Below are 12,239 nucleotides of genomic sequence, written 5' to 3'. Positions count from 1 at the left end.
TTTAGATCTTCAAATTATCATCAACTATATCTGATTGTTACATATTAAACTTCGTCCTTGGACCTATCAATTGTTATTTACACACATTATCAAGAAGCACTTATTAGAGAATTATTAAAATAATATTATATTTATTCTATAATGGTCATCTTAGTTGTCAACTTATTTGTCTTCTTTTTAGTTAGTTTAGTGTAACTACTGCTTCTTTTATTAGAAGGCATAGTTAGCTTTTTAGTTTTTAGCTTCAGTTGAACGGTTTGTTCTTTTTAGAACACCATCATGTAATTCTCTATATATGAGTTGTATATTCATGAATAAAGTTATTCGATTATTTGAGCAATTAATTTTTCATGGTATCAGAGCGGGTTGATGGGGTTTTCCAGACTTTGGCGAATTTTTTAATAAAAAAAATTTGTAGCCTCTTCTGATATGGAATTTTTCCAAAAATTTGTTTTTCGATTTTTTATAAAAAAATCATTGGAGGTTTTGTAAAATTGTTGGAGCCTTCTTCTGTATTTTTTGAAGGTTTTGGTCTAAGGCGGATTTTGGTGTCTAAATTTTTTTAACCTATGGGTTTCTTAAGCGATTTTCCCACAGGTTGCGATTTTCCCACAGGTTGCGATTTTCTAGGCGCTAGTTTTTTTTGTTCGACAGCACTACAATTTTCGAGCATCTTTTTTTTACGCTATTTTTTCTAGGATGCAACTGTGTTCGTCGTGTTTTTCTCGGGGCTCGATCTGTGACTGAGCAAGAATTCTTTTTGGTGGCACGAATTCCTGATGGCAGTTTTTTTTTCTGCGGATTTTGTGGGTTTCTTGCATTTTCTATAACTGCGACACTGTCTGTTTGCATGATTTATATTCATGATTTTCTGAAAATTGTAGGTTTGCTGGGGTTTGTGTGACGGCCCAGATGTTTCTTACCCAACCTAGGGTTTACAAACACGTGCAAGGTTTCAGATTTGTTTCTTTCACGCCGATGCAAAGGTATTCCCTACAATTTTTCTGCAATTTTCTGGTTTTATGGGCTTTGCATGACTTAGGGTCTAGTTTGCATTTTTCACGCCCATGTTTTGGCTTGTTGAGCATATTGTCATTATGTCAAGATCATTTAAGTGTCAGAGAATTGAGTTGTTTGACGAGTTTGAGGTGCTTGACGAGCTTGAGGTGCTTGGCTGCTTGACCTATGTGGATGTCTACTTCTGCTGCATGTGTGTCTACTTCTGCTACCTGTGTGTCCGTGTCTACCTGTCCTGGATGTTTGCTTACTTGTTTGCCAAATCAGATTTTTGTGATACACCCTCAGTTATGATATTCAAAGGGTCAACTTCTTTATATATAAGCTGCGATAGATTTTAAATAGGACAAGTAAATTAAAGTGTTATGAGATGGACAGCTTCAGAATTAAATATTCAAAGTATAAAAGGACAGCTATTTGTAGCATATTGCTTTTATCATTAAGAGTTCGAATGGCACAGTGATAGATTAGAATTGTGTTTTTGAATAGATATGTGGAGAGTGTTTATTTTTGTTCAAACAACTGCTGAGAAAACGTTTTTAATTTTACACGTCTTCTAAAAGTTGAGACATTTTTTTTGTTTTGCTGTTGAAAGATGTGTGGAAATGTCTAAGCCTTTACAGACAGAGAATATGATTCTCTTTAACCGTTTTCTGTGTATCAACTCTAAAGTTTTTCTTAAGGCGTTTTATAAAAAACTGTTCATTACGTTGAAAAGGTGTCATGATCTGGAAGTTATCGGGCAGAAGATATCACCGTGAAGATTTTTTGGGGGAATTGAATAAGAGTATCCGAAAATAGAAGATGCTGCATTTTTATTTTTTTGGTTCGAAAAGGTTGAGTCAGAACTCGTTTTCTTGAAAGCATATTTATCGAATGGAAGGGATTAAAAAATGTTTTTTATGATATGATGCTCGTATGATTTCTTTTCAGAAAAATAAGATTGGATGTTGAAGCTTCATTGGGGAATAGTTGAAAAAATGTGAATCAAAGGAAGACGTTTTTCTGAGTGATGTTTGTTTGAGGTTTGTTTTTTGTGAAGTGTAGAGGATATCGTGGTTTTAATTTTGTAGACATTTTTTACGTGTGGAGCATTTTTTCTGAATGTAAAAAGGAGTTGAACAAATTCAATAAAAATCTTTCTTTCTGTGTATGAAGTGTGCTCCTGTAAAGAGGTGGATGGGAGACATTTTAATGCAATGAAATATTAATCTTTGATTTTCTGGAAAGTGGATGTGACTGGATTTTGACGTGTTTTCTTTGCTAAGAGATGAGGTGAACTATGATTTTGAAACATATGACTCCCATGCCGAGAATTTTTTTCAGTGCAGAGCAATCAAAATTGGAGACAAGTGGTGTTAGATGATATGCAGTTCAAGCAGAAATGAAGCTTTGTGTTTTCAAGGAGTTGTTAATGATAATGGTTATAATTTTTGTTAGCTATAGTTGAAATATGATGGTTTTGTGTTCTATGTGGCTGTGGTATGATATCAATGATTGTGTTAACAGAATTGTGTTTGCAGCATCTTGAGTATATGGATTGAGATTTTTTATGTGTGAAGTTACTTGGTTTTGAAGGTGGTTGTTTTGGGGGTTGTGTTACTACTAAATCAAAAGTTTTTTTATCTACTGCTCATTCATATCACTTGTACTAGAAATCCAGAAGTTTTGGAGTGGGTGCTTTAGCAGAATGGAGGGTTGGTGCTCTCTACGAGTTGATTCTCTCTATGGGTTGGTGCTCACATTTGTAATCTGGGTTAGTACACATTTTTTGTAAATGAAAGCTTTTTGATGTCGTGGTTTTTTACCCGAAAGGGTTTTCCACGAGAAATCTGGTGCATATGTCTTGATGGTTGCTCATTTCATGTTTTATGTTTTTACAAGTTTTAAATCATTATAAGCTGCAATATTGACTCACCCCCCTCTCAGTATTGCCTGTGTGTTCTTCACAGCCTTCTTTGCATTTGTGATCAAAAGACCTGCGGTGTCTTCTATAGGGTATTGAGTATGAAGACCATTAGGGAGGGTATTAAAATAATTTTATATTTATTCTATAATGGTCATCTTAGTTGTCTTTTTTTTAGTTCGTTTAGTGTAACTACTGCTTTTATTAGAAGGCATAGTTAACTTTTTAGTTTGTAGCTTTTTAAGTGTATTTTGCTTTTTAGCTTCAGTTAAACGGTTTGTTCTTTCTAGAGCACCATCATGTAATTCTCTATATATACGTTGTATATTCATGAATAAAGTCATTCGATTATTTCAGCAATTAATTTTTCAAGAATCTGCATTGCAGAAGTAAACAAGGTATTGTGCATGTTTGAGAGAATTGTCCTCAATCTTTTATCCAGTCATTGAATTTGTATCCTTAACAGGATTTGGCACAATGGAAGCAATTATCCTTGCGAGTGCAAACCAGAAAACATAAAAAAGAATTTTTTATGTGCAGGCAGACTAGGGACATCAAGGCAAACAGAAAGCAGCATTAAAAAAGTTTGCAAGATTGGATCCACGGTCAAAAATCAGATCTGTATGATATATGTCAAATCTGCACTCACTGGATTGATTCTGTAGTCATGTAAATACCCCAAGGCGATAGGTAGAACATTAATTGATTCTGAAGCATTCATCTGACAATCATTAATATCCATGCATTGTTAGTGAATCGTATTCTGTCATCTGTCAAACAATGATTGATTTTATTATTTTATTTCTGAAGCATTTAGTTTAGCACATTTATTGCATTGCCCAGCTCTTTTATTCTAGTCTAGATTCTGAAAGCTTATGTAATTTATTTATTTAACATAGAATTATACAAAATGAAATTCAGATTTATTCTCCCTTTCGGTATGTTGCACTTAAAAAAACATGAACTTAGTCTCATAAGGACTGTTTTTTCTGCACTTTTGCATAAGAATCAACAACTAAATCAATCATAATACAATTCCAATTGTTATATTTGTGTCGATGGTGTTGATGAATTATGTGATGGAATATTCACACTAAATACAAATCACTTTAAGATAGTTTTTTTTCACTTATACTGTAAGCGACATGGCCCAGTTTCCAAAGGCCAATTCTGTTAATACTAAATAAATGATAATTTACTAACAGTTATGCTTTCTGGTGATTTTTTTGTTAAAAATAGTATTGCAAGATCTAAAATTTTGAAAAACAATTTCTTTTTTAACCTCAACCTCAAGGACAGTTATCTATCTAATAGTTCTCAAATTGTAACCATGATGTGTTTCTAGTTTTACCAACACAAATATAGGTAAACGATTTAAGATTGTCAAGTAAGAATAAATTTAATGGGAATAACATCCAAGATATTAGGCCATTTATCTGTAATTCACAATGTTTTGATTTCATCATGTCTGAAAAACGTTGATGACAATAAACACTACAAAAGAATGAAGTAAGCCTGAAAATCATATTAACAACAAAATAATACTTAAAAATCAGCCCAAATATGTTTTAGATTGTAAGCTATCTCTAATCAAGCCAGAAGGTCGATTAACTTCAAATTCCTTATTCAGTTCCATATGCTATGAAATTATCAATGGGATTTGTTTCCCACTGAACACATAAGGATTCTTAATCATTCATAGTTATCATCTTAAGATTTATGTCACCTGCATGATGCAAAGACGTCCATATCGAGCTAGGTCAACACCCTCACAATCAAAACCAATGACCAATTCGTTCAGAGGTGACGGTTCGAGAAACGAACATGGAAGTTGTGATGCCTCAGTGACAATATATATAGGCACAGGTGCCAAATGACCTTCCGATTCTCCCATATTAGGCTCTGTGATTACAAGTCATGTCATCTATCATTAGGTAAGTGCCAATAAAAGTTCTGCGTAAAATAATCTTCCTAAATAATTTAACAGCACGAGAAGATACGAGATCGAACATAATGGTACTCTCATTAAAATCAACACATTTGATAGCAAAATAATAAAAAATGCAAACAGAACAAACATATGCATGGCATATGATAACCCCAAATAACACATTAAACAGGAAGCATATAAAACAAACATGATGTTAAATTACCCAATAAAGATAGAAGTATCACAACTACTCTAGAAACATGTGAAACAAACTAAGCACAAAACTCACCAATAATAAGTAGCAATAGACGACTAACTGCAAATTAGACCTATCAAAAAAATTGATGATGTTGATACAATATTTCTAAATCTGGCATAGAACAGTGCAATGTCCCTTACTAATTTTTGGCCTGTTCTAACCATAATTAATCCATCTCAACATATTTATGACTTAAACTAAGTTGATTAGGAGACAAAACTATCTTGAAACAAATCCAATCAGTGATAACATAATCTTCTTTCTAATATTGAATAGATAATCCAATCTAATTTATAATCTCAGCCTTCCTTGTTCATTCAAATTACTATGTGTGTGTATGTGTAATGTCCCCAAGTAAGTTTAACCACTTAAGACATCATAATTCCAACATTCTCAAAGCAAATAGAAATAGAAATAGAAATTAACATCACGATGGAGCTCAACTTAAAAACCTTACTACCAATGTAAGTTTGGAAAGGATTATGATCTTGAATAGGACGCTTTGATACCTTAGCGTGACGAATCCCTCAGGGTTTTGGATCCAAGCCCAGGCCTAATTTTGGGACGACACCCTCAAGGTCTTACATGGGTCGCTGATCTCTACCGATCTTGGGATAGACGCCCGATGGTTTTACACAAGCCTTTCCCTATTCATTCATACAACCTTCCAACTACATTCATATTAAGGATTAACAATTTGTTTATGTCTTGTTTAATTGTTCTAACTTGTTCATTTGCTAGTTACGGATAAGAGTTTGTATGATAAAGAATACATAGTTTTGGATTCATACATGTGTTACAGATAAGAAATTAATTATTGAATTATTGCGATTTTATTAAAACAGTGATATATTTGACATCCCCTTTACGATTTATTCTAGTAATCATGAATTAAATTACTGATGTTGTATTTTGTTGTATTATGGATGACTTGCATTAAATATATATTTCTGTGTAAATTATGTGTACCTTGGCAGGATCGCAGCGGAATTCCTGTAAACTGATCCCAGATGCGTATTCCCAGCCTAAGGAAATCGTATGCAGTGGATGTCAACCAATGGCTAGTGATTAGAGTAGTGTATATTCAGACTGAAGTCCAGACGTGATTTTTCCTCAGCGATTTCCTCCGCTTTATATCTCTCAATTTGAGGGAGAGGTCACACCTCTTCATCATGTATGCCCTTTGGCAAGAGACATACCCTTTCACCATTAGCACCCTTTGAAAGAGTGCAACTCTTCATTATTTCTACCCTTTGAAAGGGACACAGCCTTTCATAATCAGATGTGCACTTATTATTTAAATCAGATCTGCACTTCTCATTTCCTAATTATCCCCCCTCTCAAATGAGGTTCTCTTCTCCCTTTTATATCTCATTGTTGAGGGAGTCACAACTTTTCCTTTCATGTCTTATGACTTTTCATTAACTTAATTAATTTTTAATTAATCATATTTAATTATATTATTTTATATTTATATTTTAATTTAATTTTTAATGTTTTAATTTTATTATTATCATTTATTATTAAATTCTATTTCAAAGTGGAGACATTACAGTGTGTGTGTGTGTGTGATCTTATTGATATTACATCATTATTATATATATAAAATTATAAATATATTATCCTTATTCTTGAACATATAAATAAACAAATAAATGAATTATATTATATTATAAATCATTTATATACTTATTAGTTACCTATTTATTAATTACCTATTATATGGTTTATTATATATTACTGCAGAGCAGTTTCCAGAAAATATTATAATAATTATAATTATATTATTATTAATATTTATATAATTATTAAAATTCTGTATAAGAATATCATCAGGCTTCATATATTAAACATACATATTGAACGCATCTCCGTGCATTCCACCAAGGATAAGGATGTTGCTGTCTGTAAACTTAATAACAGTTCTGAAAATTCTCTCTTTTTAAAACTACTCCCCCTGCCTGGTAATCTCTCTTCTCTATTTTATACCTAGATGTCCCTTTTGAGGAGAGATGATACTTTAGATGTGGCTATCCCTTCAGAGGGGGTCACACCCTTACACCACAATTATAATGTTTCTTTATAACTCGAACTAATCATTGTTTAAGTGCCTTTACATAATTATTCGATTTGCTGTTGGAACGATGCCTTTTCATCATAAAACGGTGCCGTTGTATTCTAATAGTAATGTTTAGTTGTATGATTTTGACGGCAGTGATTACTTTCATATTTTTAACGCAAATGACTAATTATATGATGGTTACATATATAATACAATTTATCATTAATATAAGAACACTATTAATTCGAATAAGTATTCATGTAGGGGTATTACATCAGACAAACAAGTTTGTGTCAGATATTGTCAGAAGTTGTCACCTCTTTCCCTTTTAGAGGTGTACGGCTGGTAATATAAAACACCACTCATTCATTTGATCATTTGCATTAATAGTTAAACTGCAGCGATGTCTTAGGATATAATGTTCTCAAAATAAATCATTAGAAGATATAATGGAATATTCATGGGATACAATATTATATCGGCAAAAGCAACTCCACACAGCAGCCCTGATAAATCTGAATATGTCAAATTCAGAAATCTCTATTTCATAGCCTTTTGACCATTATTATTATTATTATTATTATTATATCCTATAAAATGGGGGCATTACAGTCCACCCCGCCCAAGATTGCTTGTCCTCAAGCAACGTCGGTTTTAATTTTATCAAATCAACCTTTGGATTTTGTGATCCTTAATTCCTCCTTGAAATCAGCTTCTGCTGCATTACTCTAATATAACTTATGAATTGAAGATTCTACACTAACGAAGTTTCTTTCAGTATCTTGGTTATATTCAACTCTATTCTACCATGACTTCCTTTGGAAAGCTGTTAGAGTATTTGCCACACGATCATAGTCTTAATATCATAAGTTTGACACGATCGTCTACAGTGGGAGTACAATTTATTGCCTAGGGTTTTGTGAATGTGTACTGCCATTATAGGCAATTCCTTACACGATTTTATGACTATTGTCCTCTTGCTATTGTTTGTAAAGAATATATTGTAAATGGCTATTATAACATCCAGAACACAACAACATGGAATGCTAGGTTTGCACATCATTATTAAATAATATGGCATTGAATAAAAAAGCTGGTGAACAGGGAAGTATCTTATAAATTGTTTCTAGAAAACCTGCATTGAATTGCTTTTGAAAATGCTGCATTAACATTATTTTACTCAACCCCCGTAAATAGTGTAAGAAATAAACAGTGCAAAAAAAATCCGATTCAGTTGAGACCCCCAAGCAATTTTTTTAAGATCAATTTTGACGGGGCTTCGAGGGTAACCCAAGTTTTGCCAGTGTCAGTGTTGTGCTTAGAAATAATGAAAGGTGTTTTGTATATAGAGGCTCTATGTATCTTGAGCTGTTCTAAAAATGAATTGAAATGGATGCAATGATTGCTGGAATTCATTTGGCCTCCACTCTAGGTTTAAAGAAGGTTGTAGTTAAAGGAGATTCGCTAAATGTTATTAAATGCTATTAAAGGTCTCCACAAAAGTCATTGTCCTCATTAAAAACTTTAGATTTTTTTAGATAAGGCCAAGCCTCTTTGCTCCTCCTTTGTCAAAGTTGTGTTTTGCATTGTTGTGGTAGTTGAATTTTTAGCCAACTTAGATATGGATAAAGCGCCGCTTATGGCCTTATATTGTCCCATCCTAACTCGTGGACTGGTCTAAGTGACCATTTCGTCTTTAAGCCTCCTTAGATCTTTGTCTTTTATTGTTTACCCGGCCTCATGGGTGAGGTATGCTTTAATTTTGGTAATTATGTTATTGTTATGCATGGCTTGGTGGATTTCACACTTAGGCTATAAGATAGTGGATCAAGAGGCATACGAGTGATATGCAACTAATACACTTAGGCATCAATATTGGATCGTTTCAAGCCTTCTATGTGGTCAATATTTTACATTTAACAGTGCTAACTTGGCTTAAGAAGGCTGCAAGCGACTAATGTCGTGTATCTTTGTTGTGGGAGGCAGGTATATATTGGTTCTTCTTTGGGTGGTGTTGGGTGGTTTACTCTAGGCTCTCCATGCCAATTCATATGTGCAATCATCGCCAAGTATTGTAGCTCTACCAAAGACTAACCCCATCTTATAGGAGTCTCAAAACTTCATTTGTGTGCAATTTTCAACTATAAGGATTGTGTGACCCACATCTTTGTCAAGACTATGTTGGATGACGCTACTATGGTAGGGGATGACCTCCTCAAGCAAAGGCATCCATCCAAAAAGACTTTCTCAACAAGTAGAGGCAGAGATGGCTATAGTGGGCCATAGACAATGGCTCCTCCATTTGTTCCTACCGGTGTTCTTGGATATGGAGGTGACTACAAAATGACTAGGGCTGAATCCACTACTAGCTATGAGCTTGAAATCAGTAGCATATATGAATGTGCTTAACCTAGCTAGAAAGATGATAATCGTGGTGTACAAGGAAGAAAAGATGTTAAATATTCCTACTTGAACCCTAATTAAGTTTTGGAAAATCTAAGTGTGGTGCCTAGAGCGTCAAGTTTGTTATCCTTGTATGTACTGCGTTAGGTGAAGGTGGTTAGAGAAAATTAGAGGGCCAAAGTCTTTCACAGTGCAAAATTTTCAAGCCTAGAGTCTTTGTGCTATAGTTTTGCTCACAATGGTAATGCTAATGCAAAGGGAAAGATCGGAGTAGCAGTGGAAGACTAGGTGGCTAGGGTGTTATGCCCTCTAGTAGTGTAGGAGGTTGGAGATATGCATTTGAAGCTTTGATGGTTTGTTAGAGGTTAGCGTGATGAGCTGTTTGTGTTTTGAGTGACTTGGCATCCTTGTTCATACTCTATGCCTTTTGTTAACAAGTTTTCATTGATTTTTTTTAGTCCAATCATTTTTGTTTTTTGTCTCTTTTGGTTGATTTTCGTTGTTGACTATTAAGGTCATTTTTTAAATAAAACCATTTTTTCTTTGGTCCCCCATAAACATCCCACTAATTAATCAAAGAAAACATTTTTTTATTCAAAATTCTAAGTTCAAACGCAAAGCCCATATCCTAGATATACGCATACATTATCCAAACAAGAGAGAGGTGCATCATTAATATATAAATGCATTAATAAAAGAGAAAAACAAAGTAAGATATCGCTCTTCTAAAACCTTATAAAACCTCTAGCACCAAATGAAGCTTAGCGAAGCATTCAAGAGTCGTATAAAATTATTTAATCTATGGAGACGCTGCAATTATGTCATTTCTCTTCCTTTTCCCCATTCCTCACAAGAATAAAGTGAGCACATACATTCCAAATTAAAAAGATTGCATAAAATGTTTTGTATTACAAACTAAGGAAACAAGTATTTATCATTTGTTAGATATATACTTCAAATAATAGAACAATCTAATATGCATACTATTGAAAAGTTTCTAGGTTAAACAAAGTAAAGTTCATGGAACACAAAAGCATCATCTCTTTGTGTATTATCTATTTGTCTTTAATTCTTACTAACAAAAGGATATGCTTTAGAAAAATAACTGTAACAAAAGGCCACAATCACTACAAATGTTTACAATGGGACCTAAATGGAGTAATTTTGCATCCAAAAATATGGAAAAAAAAAGAAATAATGTCTAAACAAAAACCAATAAATACATTAATTCAGATATGTAATGATAAATAAATCAAAATTATTGAAACACCTTTTACAACCTAAGAAGGACCTATTGTGACATTTTCACACATCGCCCCATTGCAAATCGGGACCCCTTGCTTTTTTGATCCTCTTGGTCTTTTGGTTGTGGTTCTTTGGGTCTTTTCGCACCAATCCCTTTGGTCTCCCCAGGTTTGCAAGTGTTTTGGTAAATTCCGATCAAATCTGGTGTTTTGAGCGAATTTGACAAAGTTTGGAGCTTGTTTTGTCTATTTTAGGGTTTTTTCCCTTCTAACTTAGATTTAATGTCATTTTCTTAGGGTTTAGGAAAACGCTGCAATGAAGTCAAAACCCTTCAAGGAAGCTACCAGTGAAATTTGAGCGAATTTTGAGCACTTACAATTTTTAGTTAAGTCTTTTTTTAGTAAGTTTCACTATGTCCCGGATTGGCTAAATTTTGTGTTTAAACCATAGAAACGGAACTCGGACTCGACGAGGCCGACTCGACTCGTGCTCAATCTCGGCTGGACTCGGCAAAGTGAAAAACTCAAGAAATGCACTCAAAGGCACAGGTATGGTGCTAAAGTAAGCTCAAGGAGGAATTTTTCCCTCCAATCAAAATTTCTTCTTCAATTCAAAAAACATGCCCAAGGTTAGAGAGAGAGGACGTGGAAAACATGATTAGGAAGGAGAATTTCCAAGTTTTTCAAAAAGTCCTCCTTCATAGTGAAATAGCGCCCAGGCAAGAAGGATAGCGCTCAGGCAAGAAGGATAGCGCTAGCATGGCATCAAGGAGGAATTCCTCTTTAAAAGATGAAAATATGGCCAAGGAAGAAATTGGACAGAGAAAAAACATGAAATTTGGCTAAGGCATGAAGAAATTCCTTCTTCCTAGGCAATGTAAAATCAAGGTCAAGGTTGGGCGCCAAAATGAGGTTGAGGAATTTTCCTCTACATCAAAAAATCTTTCACCGTGGAGAAAATGCGCTCCAAGCCAAGTATAGGCGCCAAAATGACATCAAGGAGGAAAATTCAAAGTTCAGAAAATTCCTCTCCTTTACTCAAACTACGCCCAAGGATAGAATAGAGCATGGAAATCAACGTTGAGGGAAAATTTCAAAATTTCAAAAATTCCTTCACTTCATCAAAATTATGCCCAAGGTTGGAGAGAACCGTGGAAAACAGGACAAGGAGAAATTTTCTTCCTCACCAAAAAATTCCTTCCAAAAGGTGAAGAATTTCAAAGCACACGAAAAATTGGATCTGTGAGAATTTTCTCTCTCCAGGACTCAAATCAAGATAATATTCCCCAGGCATGGAAAAAGTGGTCGGTTGAAAATCTCCCTACAAGACACGGTGTGCACGAGAACATGGAGATTTTCCTTCAAGACAAAAATCTCTCTAGAAAGATTTTCTCTCTTGGAATTCCAGACGTACAAGA

At 34.1% G+C, this 12,239-nt stretch overlaps 1 protein-coding gene across 7 annotated transcripts in view; it reads right to left on the bottom strand.

The window, feature by feature from the left end:
- Positions 1-12,239, bottom strand: part of LOC131027394 (uncharacterized) — a 186,795-nt gene that overhangs the window by 144,806 nt on the left and 29,750 nt on the right. For all 7 annotated transcript variants that reach the window (XM_059220316.1, XM_059220368.1, XM_057957436.2 and 4 more), the window contains one exon: positions 4,650-4,825. In XM_059220316.1, the coding sequence (XP_059076299.1) occupies positions 4,650-4,817 (168 nt within the window). In that variant the 5' untranslated portion in view covers positions 4,818-4,825. The remainder of the gene's footprint in view (positions 1-4,649; positions 4,826-12,239) is intronic.

Source organism: Cryptomeria japonica, chromosome 1, assembly GCF_030272615.1.
Source record: "Cryptomeria japonica chromosome 1, Sugi_1.0, whole genome shotgun sequence".
NCBI classification, from domain to species: domain Eukaryota; kingdom Viridiplantae; phylum Streptophyta; class Pinopsida; order Cupressales; family Cupressaceae; genus Cryptomeria; species Cryptomeria japonica.
This window is presented reverse-complemented; position numbering and strand designations above follow the sequence as displayed.